Source organism: Myotis brandtii, unplaced genomic scaffold (assembly GCF_000412655.1).
Source record: "Myotis brandtii unplaced genomic scaffold, ASM41265v1 scaffold223, whole genome shotgun sequence".
Taxonomy (NCBI): domain Eukaryota; kingdom Metazoa; phylum Chordata; class Mammalia; order Chiroptera; family Vespertilionidae; genus Myotis; species Myotis brandtii.
The window spans coordinates 855,418-868,919 of NW_005358369.1; the positions used below are offsets into that span (position 1 = coordinate 855,418).

The following is a 13,502-nucleotide window of genomic DNA, read 5'->3' on the forward strand; positions in this document are numbered from 1 at the left end:
GGATAGTAGCCACCACCCCCTCCCCCTGTCTGGGGAGAATCTGCACTAGACCCCGAGAGTCTTGCCCACAGAACTGGATAGAAATAGTCTGGTTTATATCTTTCTGGGAAGGGAGACAGAGTTTTGTTTTAATTATAAGAAGTTACATCTATTTTACCTATTAACCTATTTATTATCTACTGTCCATCTCAGAGGTAAATCCTTTGTGACTGACTGGTTGTGTGTATGTCCTGGAGTGAAGTTCCATAACTTTAATTGGATTAAAAAAGTTTTTAAACAGGAAAGAACCAATGATTTTATTGGCAGATTCTATCTATCTATCTATCTATCTATCTATCTATCTATCCATCCATCCAATCTATTCCATCTGTCATAATACAGATATGGTGGTTGGAACTATTTAAATCATATACATATACAATTTAACAATAAAATTACTTATAAATATTAGCTATCTGAGTTATGTTATAAATTTTCTCTAGTCATCAGAATTCTTTGCAAATATTATTAATGGCTTCATACTGGGAATATAATATATTTAACTATGCTTATATTACTGAATACTTAGCATGATTCCAGTGTGCTGCCATTTAAGATATATCATTATAAAATATAAAGGAGTGTGTTTAAATATTAATCCAAATTTTGGCTTCGTTTCTTAGTTTAAATTCCCAACCATAGGATTATTGGGCCAAAGGAAATGAACACTTTTCTGTTGCCTGGTTACTATTATGAAATTGCTTTCCAGAATGTTCGTTCCACTTGAACATTTCGCCACGAGTGGGAGGAAGTGCCTTCCTCATCACACGCTTGCCAGCACTGCGTGTTGGTATTTCCAACTCATCCAATCTTCGCAGTGGCCGTGTAAATTACTTTTCACCTCCCTTTTATAGCTGAGAAATTGGCATACAGTTTTATACCCAACAATGGAAATACAATTTTCCCTGCCAATAAATTACACATTTAAAATGTTTTTCTCTTTGTTTTTAATCCACCACGCGCCTTGAAAAAAACCCAGTTATTTTGTAAATATCAAAGACGGAGAAAGAGGAGAGGGGAGTGGCTGACTTACGCAGTCCAGGGAAGGCTCGCGGATGGGCTGGAGCCGGCCTGCCAACAAAAACAGACCCAAGGTTAATGCGCCTGGGTTTTCTCCAGAAATCCTGTGCTTATTTCAATTAATTTTTCTGGATGGTAATTGCTCCCAATGAAGTGCATGTTTCTGTCCTTCTCACTCTTTTTGCTGCTCTTGCCAAACAGGGGCGATGGAAAGGAAGGGAAGGACTCAAATCCAAACCAAGAAGCCTCACTGTTTCCATGGCAGGTTAATAAACTCAGGGAAAGAGGCAGACACCCCCCCCCCCCCCCCCCCCCCGTGCCCCCCAACCCATGACTCAGCTCACGGAGAGGCTGGTTTCCTCTTCCCTCCCCACTGAGGGCACACGTTACGTTTGCACTTATCTGTCCATAACTCTGTCTCCTTAAACAGACTGTACCCCAGTATTTTGAGGGTGGGTCATATCTATTCATTCATCTATCTCCAGTTCCAGGCATAAGGCTCAATATGATCAGGTGACTTTAAAAAAAAAAAGATTTCAGAGAGAGGAAGAGAGAGGGAGAGAGGGATAGAAACATCAGTGATGAGAGAGAATCATTGATCGGCTGCCTCCTGCATGCCCCCTACTGAGGACTGAGCCCACAACCCGGGCACATGCCCTGACTGGGAATTGAACCGTGACCTCCTGGTTCATGGGGCGCTGCTCAACCACTGAGCAACACTGGCCAGGTGACCACGTGAGTTCTTGATATTGTTCAGTGGAAGCTTCTCAGCCTGCCACTCCCTCACCTGGGCTTGTGTTGTGAAGGTTACCTGAAGGTCATCTAGGGCGCTCAGTGTTCTATGGCTGACCTTTTACCCTCAGACTATGCAAAAACATCCAAGAAGGACGGTCACATGGCCTGTAGGTGTTTTTTTCTTTTCTTCCTCCTAGACTTAATTTTCCTAAATTGCACTCCGGTGTCATGCTGTTAGTCTGCATGAGGAACATTATACGCAGGAAATGTTCTTATCACATTCTCTTATATTAGCACATACGTGAGAAGTTCCCAGCAGGCCTCCGCACCAGAAGCTGTGTGCTTCTTAGCAATTGGTTTGCTTTGATTTAATGGAAAACACCAATCCCAGGAGAGATTATATTTCCCCTCCTCCTTGACTGTTGAGAACCTCAGGGCAAATGTCTGGCTGTGTCCAGGGAGTGTGGTCTGACATGTATTTCTACATCTGGGCCTGGCTTCATCATTTTTTAAAACGTTGTTCTTTTACCCTGAGTTCTCTTGCTATACCAAAACACAAAAATCATAGCTGTGCTTGTGTCCCCAGTCCCCAGTCTTCTGTGGGGTGGGATGTGTAAATTAATGAAAGTTTGGCTGGGTGGAAACACAGCTCTCTGGAAGTTGCCTAGGACCTGTGGGTAGGGGTGGGGGGTTGTTAATTAGTCAAAGCTAATCTCCAGGAGATCTGAGATAGGAGGGGCCGAATCCTGCCTGCCACCAGTGCCGGCGCCCCCTGGTGGTGGGACTAGCATCTGTCACCACCCTGAGGCACTAATAATACCTTCTGTCCCGGCAGGATTACACCCCCCTGGAAGAGAAACCCACAGGTTTCTCAGGCCCTTTCCAGTAGCAATTTGTACTGTCTCATGAGTGGAGACAGGCTGGCCCACTGGCCACTCCACACTCTGGTTCCTGCCTCTGGGGCTGGCCAGAGACAGAGGACCCCAAAGTCCTGAGGAACAATAAATGCCACTGGGCAAAAGGAGAGCTTTTGGAAAAAGACCTCCTTTGATCCACATTGGATTGTGATGTGGGCGAGAAAGAAGCCTCTATTTTATTCAAACGACTAACATTTGTAGTTTTTGCATGATAGATGGTCGCCTGCCCTGGTTAATCTGGTCTTTTCAGTTTCTCTAAAGGAACAAAGCAAGCCAATAAATGTGTCATCACCGACCAGCGCCTCCTCCCCCAGGCAGCGGTGAGATTTCAGGCTCCCGATCGCTCCCATGCATCGTTGAGCTCACGATAAATGAACAGTGGGCTGTGAGGGGTCGTGAGGGGTGCATTGGATACACCCCAGAACTGGGAAGCAGAGGCAAAACTTCAGCCACCGCCTGACCTCCTCCCTCGCTGAGTGAGCTGGAGCTTGAGCCTTCCTCTTGCCGGGCCCCAGGTCCCCATCGAATGGACACCCCCAAGTGCTCCCCAGTCTCTGAGCCTCCCTGGAGCTGAAGGACAGGTTGGCGCCTCAGAGAGCACCGTTTTCTAACAAGATGAATGGAGCTGCTTCCCACGCCGCCGTCCTGGAAGAGTTATGCTCAGGTTCTGTCTGAGGAGGCACATTCATCACCTGCTGACACCACGCGGCTCTTCTGCGCGCCCCGGGGGAAGCGTCTCTCCACAAAAGGCAGCACCCGCTTGGACGTTATTGTTAAGAGGGACATGAAGATGAATGTGTGTCCGGTAGAAGCGCAGGGCTTTCCTGACTGACGGGCAGAGAGCAATTAGCCCTGGACTTGGACACCATCTTCTCACGCCCACGGAAGGATGACAAAGGCGTATGGCCAGTGCCCATCAAATTAGGAGGTCCCCTGACCATTTTCATCTCGGTTTTTAAAAAAAGAAGGAAATAAGGAAAAGCGGGTTCCCAGCATGAACCGACTGCTTGTGGCCACGCTCCCACGCTGACACGCACACTGTGGTTGGAGAACTCCCAACTTGGAAGCTCCAGCTCCCTTCCATGGAAGATGGCCATGAAGATGGACCCTCTCAGACTGTTTGCACTTGTAAACGCTCCTGTGAACTTGGGCACCTGGAGGCGCAAGACTGGCGCCTGTCTACGCCCCATTCACTACCCTTGTAGGGACAGGGGAGCTGGCCGGGCCCCAAGTGCTGTTGCCATGATTACACTTGGAAAAAACTCCTGAAGCAGAACCAACTTTCATTTTTATTTCTTCACAAGATTTCAGAGGGAGGCGATGGGGAGAGGAAAGGGGGCGGGTCCAGGTTGCCTCCAACTCCAGACACTACCAGCAGGACCTACTGGAATAGGTGGTGGAAAGCAAGAGGCCAGTGATCCAATCCATCACCGAATAATCCGTCGCAGAGACAGCCTATGCCACCCACCCACCCCACTTCCCCTTTCTTCTCAGCACTAGAACCCCGAGGTCAGCTGGGCACATGGCCGCCTAGAGTAAGTATTCATGACACATCCAAATCATTCTGGTAGCTGCAGGTGGCCATGAGTCCAGGTTTTGGTTGATGGAAGAGGTGGAAAGTCAACTCGCAATTTCCAGGGAAGAGAAAGCGTTGCTTGCTGTTTATCCTTTTTTATCCTTTTCCTCCCCTCTGTCTCTCCTGCTGTCCGGGTCACAGGTATCACTACTTTAGGCGATGGGACAAAATCCCATTTGAGGACAGTGCAAGGGAGGGAGGGGGACAGGAGGAGTGGGAGCTCTGAGGACCTCGAGGAGCGGGACCACCCACAGCTCTGGACTGCTTACCTCTAGACTTGACTCACATAAGAAAACAATAAATACCCATCACGTTGAAGCCTCATGGTTTCCTGTTTTTTAAAAATATTTATTTTGTTGATTTTTTACAGAGAGGAAGGGAGAGGGATAGAGATTTAGAAACATCGATCAGCTGCTTCCTGGACACTCCCTACTGGGGATGTGCCCGCAACCAAGGTACATGCCCTTGACTGGAATCGAACCTGGGACCCTTCCGTCCGCAGGCCGATGCTCTATCCACTGGGCCAAACCAGTCAGGGCTCATGGTTTCCTTTTTAACACGTCACGCAGCCTTTCATGTTGTACCAGCTTTGCAGTTCACCAGTAATGTAGCAGGGCCTCTGATCACAGGCAGGAGCAGGGAAGCTGAGTAAGGAGCTCCTGGTTCCGATCCTGGCCATGGCCCTTTGTGGCTGTAGGAACTTGGGCAAGTGTATGAGCCTCGGTCAACTGATACTAACTTGTAGAATAGGAATCATAGTCTCGACCCCCAACAGCTGCGGGGAAGTTTAGAAATGGACCTCCCTGGCTCAGTGCCCTTCTAAGGAACGGCTGTGTTCTGTGTTCCATGTCTTTTCAAGGTCACGTTCATGACCAAATCTTTTTCACTCAACCCAGATCCTTACCACTCTCTGCTTTCGGATCTGTGGTACGAAACTGTCCGTGATTTAATGCTCCTTTTAAAACAAAACACGCGTCTTTTTCAACATTCAACTTTGTTGCCACACACCTGTCGCTTCCTCACACGGGCTCTTCCAGCTGGGGTTCCCCTTCCAGCTGTGCGGCTCGGAGAGTCGGGACCGTCACCATCTTGTTGACCTTCTCATTTTAAAGATGAGAAGAACTGAGGCCAAATGTACGGTGATGGGTCCGGGCTCTCCTCTCCAGATTCCTGGGTTCTCCTCTCTCACTCCTCCTGGGCTCTGTTTCCCTAACCTGTGCACCGAGCATAATAGAAGCCCCTCCCTACAGCTGACTGACACCTGTGCACCAAACGTGCCCACACTAGGGACCTGACTCCATAGATGTTAGTTTCTTGCCATTTCCTCTCACTTTCAGATCCTAGGACCTGCTGATGTCCTGAGAGAACCAGCACTCAAATTCCGGGCTCCAGACTAACAGCCTTGGGTTCTTCCCTACGCTCTGTGCTGCCTTTCTCACATCTTATCTTTTAGGAACTTGAAGGTATTTGGGGACAGAGGCATCAACCTGATTTTCCTCTCACCGTGAGGAGAAATAGGATCGTCCACACTCTGTACTCTGGCAGGTGCCAAACTGTAGAGCATCGGTCTATGGCTATAGGTAAAAGCAGGAATGAACTCCTTTATAACTATTTTCACTCTCTCTGAGTGGAGGATTATAATGTCCAATGAGCATTGGTGGTATGAGTTATACTTGGGAAGAAGAGAAAGAAGAATGAGCAAAAGAAGGAAGAAGGGAAAGAGAAAGAGATAGAAATAGAGATTGATACAGATTACACATATATGTATAATATGACTGTTCTATATATCTATTATAATGTACTATATATATTTATATCTTTCATTTATCTATCATCTAGCTCTCTATCTCTATCCATCTATTATCTATCTATCTATCTATCTATCTATCTATCTATCTATCTATCTATCTATCTATCTACCTATCTATCTATCTATCTACCAGCTTAGTCATTTAGCTCTTTTGGGCATTTAAGTTTTGTTCACTGAAACACAGTCTCCTTATCTGAAGATTGTGAGTTGTAAACATCAAGCACAAAGAGTCCAAACTTGCAGAAATAGCGACATTTGTTGGTGGGTTGGGAGAACAGTATTAATGTTCTCACTGGGTGGCCCTTGGAAATCCAGCTCCCTTCTCTAGTTCTTAATCCCCTCACCTGGAAAGCATGGCCTTAGAACCTCAGACTTGCTGAGTCCTTGGGACGTTTTATCTTTATTTTTTTAAAGAGCGCCTGTCCCCAAAACGGTCCTAGAATCTGTTAGATGAAGAACCACCGATTGATTAAATGAGCAGGTGGATGAATGCAGGAGTGGTGAGAGGCCAAGCAGCTGCTTGTCATTCTCTTTCTTGGGAGATCCCCAGACATTCAAACGAGATTTTCTGAGACAGTTGTTGTCCAGAGAATTGACGGCAGCTTCTTGGTGGGGACAATCTTGAAAGTTTCTTTTTGCTTCCAATAGTGATTCTTAAGAAACCACCCTAGAACTACCTGAATTGGAATTATCTTGTTAAAATGAAAGATTCCTGGTCTCGGTATAAACCCGCCAAAGCATACACCATGGGGTGGGCTTGAGAACATGCACTTCTCAGTGTTGTGATTCTGATACACATGGAATTTGAAAGACAATTCTTAATCCTGGGGAGATGATTTGAAATCTTTGCCTGGGCTTACCAGAAATCAGTAAACACCTTTTCCCGGTAATTAAACTGTCAACTTTTGAATTTCTTTTTGTCCACCAGGCCTCTGCTAAATTGATGCCAGTGTTGCAAGATCCAGAAAGGGCCAGCAGGTGGCACAAGCTGCTCACATATCCCACACCTGCCTTTTCTTCCTCTAGTTCTAAAATCATTCATTTTTCCTTTAAAATTGGAAAAACAGTGAAGAAATTGCTTCGGCATATGTCTGAGATTTTGTTGCCTTTGGATTCTTCTAGAATTTTTATGGTTTCCTGTCGTACACTTAAGTCCTTTATCCATTTTGAGTTTATTTTTGTGTATGGTGTAAGTTGGTGGTCTAGTTTCATTTTCTTGCATATATCTGTCCAATTTTCCCAACACCATTTATTGAAGAGACTATCTTGGCTCCATTGTATGTTCTTGCCTCCTTTGTCAAATATTAATTGAGCATATTGGTTCGGGCTAATTTCTGGACTCTCTATTCTATTCCACTGATCTATATATCTGTTCTTGTGCCAGTACCAGGCAGTTTTGAGAACAGTGGCTTTGTAATACAGCTTGATATCCGGCATTGAGATCCCACCTACTTTGTTCTTTCTCAGGATCGCTGCAGCTATTCGGGGTCTTTTTTTATTCCAGATGAATTTTTGGAGAGTTCGTTCTAGATCTTTGAAGTAGGCCATTGGTATTTTAATGGGAAGTGCGTTGAATTTATAGATTGCTTTGGGTAGTATGGACATTTTAATGATGTTGATTCTACCAATCCATGAACACGGTATGTTCTTCCATCTGTTTATGTCTTCCTCTATCTCTTTTTTCAACGTCCTGTAGTTTTCTGAGTAGAGGTCTTTTACCTCTTTAGTTAAGTTTATTCCTAGGTAGCTTAATTTTTTTGGTGCGATGGTAAATGGGATTGTTTTTATAATCTCTCTTTCTGAAAGTTCACTATTGGTGTATAGAAATGCCTCAGATTTCTTGGGGTTAATTTTGTATCCTGCTACATTGCCAAATTCATGTATTAAGTCTAGTAGTTTTTTGATGGAGTCTCTAGGGTTTTGTATGTATAATATCATGTCGTCTGCAAATAAGGACAGTTTTACTTCCTCTTTTCCAATTTGGATGCCTTTTATTTCTTCTTCTTGTCTAATTGCAATGGCTAATACTTCCAGGACTATGTTAAAGAGGAGTGGCGAGAGTGGGCATCCCTGTCTTGTTCCTGTTCTTAGGGGAAATGGTGTTAGTTTTTGTCCATTGAGTATGATGTTGGCTGTGGGCCTGTCATATATGGCTTTTATTATGTTGAGGTATGATCCTTCTATTCCCACCTTGCTGAGAGTTTTTATCAAAAATGGGTGTTGGATTTTGTCGAATGCTTTTTCTGCATCAATTGATATGACCATGTGGTTTTTTTCTTTCAATTTGTTTATGTGATGTATCACGTTTATTGATTTGCGGATATTGTACCATCCTTGCATCCCTGGAATAAATCCTACTTGGTCATGGTGTATGATCTTTCTGATGTACTGCTGGATCCGATTTGCTAAGATTTTGTTGAGGATTTTGGCATCTATGTTCATGAGGGATATTGGCCTGTAATTCTCTTTCATTGTGTTGTCTTTACCTGGTTTTGGTATTAGGGTGATGCTGGCTTCATAGAATGAGCTTGGAAGTGTTCCTTCCTCCTGAATTTTTTGTAGTAGTCTGAGGAGGATAGGTTTTAGTTCTTCCTTGAAAGTTTGGTAAAACTCCCCTGAGAAGCCATCTGGTCCTGGGCTTTTGTTTGCTGGGAGCTTTTTGATGACTGCTTCAATTTCTTCCATAGTTATTGGCCTATTGAGATTTTTAGATGCTTCCTGATTGAGTTTTGGAAGGTTGTATTTTTCTAGGAATATGTCCATTTCCTCCAGATTGTCTAATTTGTTGGAGTAGAGTTGTCCATAGTATTGTTTAACAATCATTTGTATTTCTGTGGGGTCTGTTGTTATTTCGCCTCTATCGTTTCTGATTTGGTTTATTTGGGACCTCTCTCTTTGCTTCTTGGTGAGCCTGGCTAGAGGTTTGTCAATCTTGTTTATCCTTTCAAAGAACCAGCTCTTGGTTTCATTGATTTTCTGTATTGTTTTTTTGGTCTCTATGTCATTTATTTCTGCTCTAATCTTTATTATCTCCTTCCTTCTGCTCACTCTGGGGTTTTCTTGTTGCTCTCTTTCTAATTCTTTGAGTTGAAGAGTTAGATGATTTACTACCATTTTTTCTTGTTTTTTGAGATAGGCCTGCAGAGCTATAAACTTCCCTCTCAGGACTGCTTTCATTGTGTCCCATAGGTTTTGGATTGTTGTGTTTTCATTGTCATTAGTGTCCAGGATGTTTTTAATTTCTTCTTTGATGTCATTGGTAACCCAATCAATATTTAATAACATGCTATTCAGCTTCCAAGTGTTTGAGTATTTTGGGTTGTTTTTATTGTAGTTTATTTCTAACATTATGCCATCGTGGTCTGAGAAGAAGCTTTTTATGATTTCAATCTTCTTGAATTTGTGGAGACTTTGCTTGTGACCCAATATGTGGTCTATTTTTGAATATGTCCCATGAGCACCTGAGAGGAATGTATATTCCATGGCTTTGGGGTGAAGTGTTCTGAAGATGTCAATTAAGTCCATCTGATCTAGTGAGTCATTTAGGATTGCTGTTTCTTTGCTGATTGTTTGTCTAGCGGGCTTATCCAGTGGTGTCAGTGGTGTATTAAAGTCCCCTACTATGATTGTATTGTTGTCGATCTCTCCTTTGATATCTTCCAGGAGTTTTTTTATGAATTTGGGTGCTCCTGCATTGGGTGCATATATGTTTACCAGGGTTATATCTTCTTGTTGTATTGATCCCTTTAGTATTATGAAGTGGCCTTCCTTATCTCTGGTTATGGCCTTCACTTTGAGATGTATTTTGTCCGATATAAGTATTGCTACCCCAGCTTTCTTTTCCTTTCCATTTGCGTGAAAGATATTTTTCCATCCCTTCACTTTCAGTCTGTGTGAGTCCCTTCTAATGAGGTGGGTCTCTTGTAGACAGCAGATGTATGGGTCATGTTTTTTTATCCATTCAGCCACTCGATGTCTTTTGGTTGGAGCATTTAGTCCGTTTACATTTAAAGTTATTATTGAAAGGTACTTGTTTGTAGCCATTTCTTTTTTTGTGTGTGTGGCTGTTTTCTTTCTGAGCTTGTTATTTCTTCTTTTTACACCAGTCCCTTTAGCATTTCTTGCATGGCTGGCTTGGTGGTGATAAACTCCCTTAGCCTTTTTTTGTCTGTGAAGCTTCTTATTTCCCCTTCAATTTTGAATGATAGCCTTGCTGGATAGAGTATTCTTGGATTCAGTCCTTTGCTTTGCATCACTTTGTAGATTTCTGTCCATTCTTTTCTGGCCTGATGTGTTTCTGTTGAGAAATCATTTGATAATCTAATGGGAGATCCCTTGTATGTAACTTTCCGTCTCTCTCTTGCAGCCTGTAAGATTCTCTCTTTGTCCTGAACATTTGCCATGGTAATTATGATGTGTCTTGGTGTGGGTCTTTTCGGATTCACCTTGTTTGGGACTCTCTGGGCTTGTGTGACTTTTTTCTTCCCCACCTCAGGGAAGTTTTCTGATATTATTTCTTCGAATAGGTTTTCTAATCCATGTTCATCTTTCTGTTGTTCTGGCACCCCTATTATTCGTATGTTGTTTCGTTTCATGTTGTCCCAAAGCTCCCTTAGGCTCTCCTCCTGTCTTTTAATTTTTTTCTCCATTTGCAGTATAGTTTGGGTGTGTTTTGCTTCCTTGTCTTCTAATTCACTAATTCGGTCCTCCGCTTCTCCTAGTCTACTGTTGATACTTTCAATGGAGTTTTTTATGGCAGCTATATCACTCTTCATTTCTTCTTGGGCCTTACTTAAGTTGTTGATTTTTTCATCTGTTTCTTCTAGCTTCTTGCATATGGTATTGAATTTTTCATCTGATTCTTCTAGCTTCTTGCATATGGTATTGAATTTTTCATCTGATTCTTCTAGCTTCTTGCATATGGTATTGAATTTTTCATCTGATTCTTCTAGCTTCTTGCATATGGTATTGAATTTTTCATCTGATTCTTCTAGCTTCTTGCATATGGTATTGAATTTTTGGGGTAGGGGAAGCCGGGGAAATGTCAAGGGCGGGGAAAAAAAGGACACATATGTAATACCCTTTGTAATACTTTAAGCAATAAAAAAAAATAATACCATTGAGAACAAAACAAAACAAAACAAAACAAAACAAAAAAAACCAAAAAAAAACCAAAAAAAAATTGGAAAAACAACAACAAAAACAACCTTCAAGACTGCTTTTGTTAGAAAACTAAAAGCAAAACAAAACAAGTATTTCTGGACAAAATGAAGTTTCTCCTCTGTTTAATGGACTCAACACGATCAGGGTTTTTACTGCGAATGGTGACTGAGGACAGAATGACCCACTTTCTAAGTAGGGCTCTCTTCTCCCATTTCATTCTCTATTCAGTGGCAGGAGAAAAGCTCAGTTTATTTTACGGAAATGCATGGCGCTGTTCTCTGTATATCAGCCTCACAGGGGTATTGGTATTGACAGTGTCATTTTTGAATACATGCCTGTCTTCTCCAGCCCTGGAATCCTCTTCAATTTTGGATAGTTTTTAGTATATAAAAATACATACTACTGTCCAGCCAGCATGGCTGAGTGGTTGAGCATTGACCTATGAACTAGGAGGTCAGGGTTCGATTCCCAGTCAGGGTCCATGCCTGGGTTGTGGGCTCAATCCCCAGTGTGTGTGAGTGAGTGTGTGTGGGTGTGTGTGTGTGTGGGGGGGCGGGTAGGAGGCAGCTGATCAATGATTATCTCTCATCATTGATGTTTCTATCTCTCTCTCTCCCTTCTTCTCTGAAGTCAATAAAAATATATTAAAAATATATACTACTGTAGAAAAATTAAGATACAAATAAGTAAAAAAGAATGAAAATCACCATAATTCCTCATACCAAGACAATCATCCTAAACACACGCACACACACGTTATAGTCTATGCATATACATATGGTCACGCTGCGTGTATGCTGTTTTCCTGCCTGCTCTCTCATAGAATTGCATGCTATCACAGACATGTCAGGGAACCTGCTTCAGCATCATCATTTCTAATGGCTACACAGCATTCTCTCATATGGATGCCCCACCATTATTTTTAACTAATCCCCTGGCAAAGAAAATCACAGACAATTTAAAAGCACCTGGGAATGTAATACATGGCCCTGTGACAAGCCGTCTCTCATGCCAATCGCCACGTGCATCCCAGTTGTATGGGTTCTGTTAGAGCTGAACAGACACCTGCAGTGGTCTGCCAGCGTGCGGGGGTGGGGTGCTTTGCTGCTGAGAATTTTGGGTGGGCATGCACTCTAGTGCGTGTGGGTCTGGGCAGCTGTATCTCACGGGACATTCTGGGGGTATAGATTTGTTTTCTTTTCCCTGCTCGAGTCTCTAGAACAGCCGTGGGCAAACTACGGCCCGCGGGCCGGATCTGGCCCGTTTGAAATGAATAAAACGAAAAAAAAAAAAAATTTTTAATGATGTTTACTTTGAATTTATATTAGTTCACACAAACAACTCCATCCAGCTTTTGTTCCGGCCCTCCGGTCCAGTTTAAGAACCCATTGTGGCCCTCGAGTCAAAAAGTTTGCCCACCCCTGGGCTAGAACATTGTTGATGGAATGGAATACCCACCTGCCAGTTTCTGTCTCCCTTAATGCAGGTGAACAGCAAAGTCAAAGGGAGGGATGCAGGTCCTGAGGTTTATAATTCATCAGCCACAGCATCAAATGAGCAACTTCATGCCCAGGCAACGCCGCCTTTAACATTTCCTACAGTCTCCCCAGGACTCTGAGTGGATGGTGGGATGGGGTACATTAGAGATTAAAACTCAAGTATAATTTGGGAGCATTGACCTTGAGAGAACACAAGGTCCTCTGTTGGGCCCTGACTGGGAAACTTGATCACATGTCCTCTGGGAGGGCTTAGAGCTGGGTGCTCGTTTTTTTAATGTAGATTCATACTTGCGCTTTTTAGTTTACTTCTTCCCGTTCTCCTCACTGCTACCCAGGTGTGTGCCCTGATTGGGAACCGAACCGGCAACCTTTGGGTGCACAGGACGATGCTCAAGCATCTGAGCCACTTGCATCAGGCTCCTTGAAATTAGGATGGTCCAACAGGAACAGTACAGCCTCTTAGTCACACTGGAAGGGGCTCCTATAAGCGCCAAGTACCAAGGGCTGGGCTCCGAGAAGATGCACAGAGAAGCCGAGTGTGGTTTCTGACTCATTCGCCTGACGCATATTTTGGGGAGAACCCATCACACCAAGTCCAGTTGAGTGAACACTCATGAGTAGCCACAATCCTGGCTTAGGCTCCTCCTACCCACTCTATAGGCGAAGGAACCCAGGTCCGAGCGATCTGTGCCCCACCCCAGGACACACAGCTGCCAGGCAGAGAGACAGGTTCTCACCTGCTC

At 43.7% G+C, this 13,502-nt stretch overlaps 1 protein-coding gene across 1 annotated transcript in view; it reads right to left on the minus strand.

Annotated features, from left to right (window-relative positions):
* CLNK (cytokine-dependent hematopoietic cell linker) overlaps positions 1-13,502 on the minus strand; it is a 185,571-nt gene that overhangs the window by 64,970 nt on the left and 107,099 nt on the right. Inside the window, exon 6 of the mRNA XM_014539628.1 lies at positions 1,073-1,110. Coding sequence (XP_014395114.1) covers positions 1,073-1,110 — 38 coding nt within the window. The remainder of the gene's footprint in view (positions 1-1,072; positions 1,111-13,502) is intronic.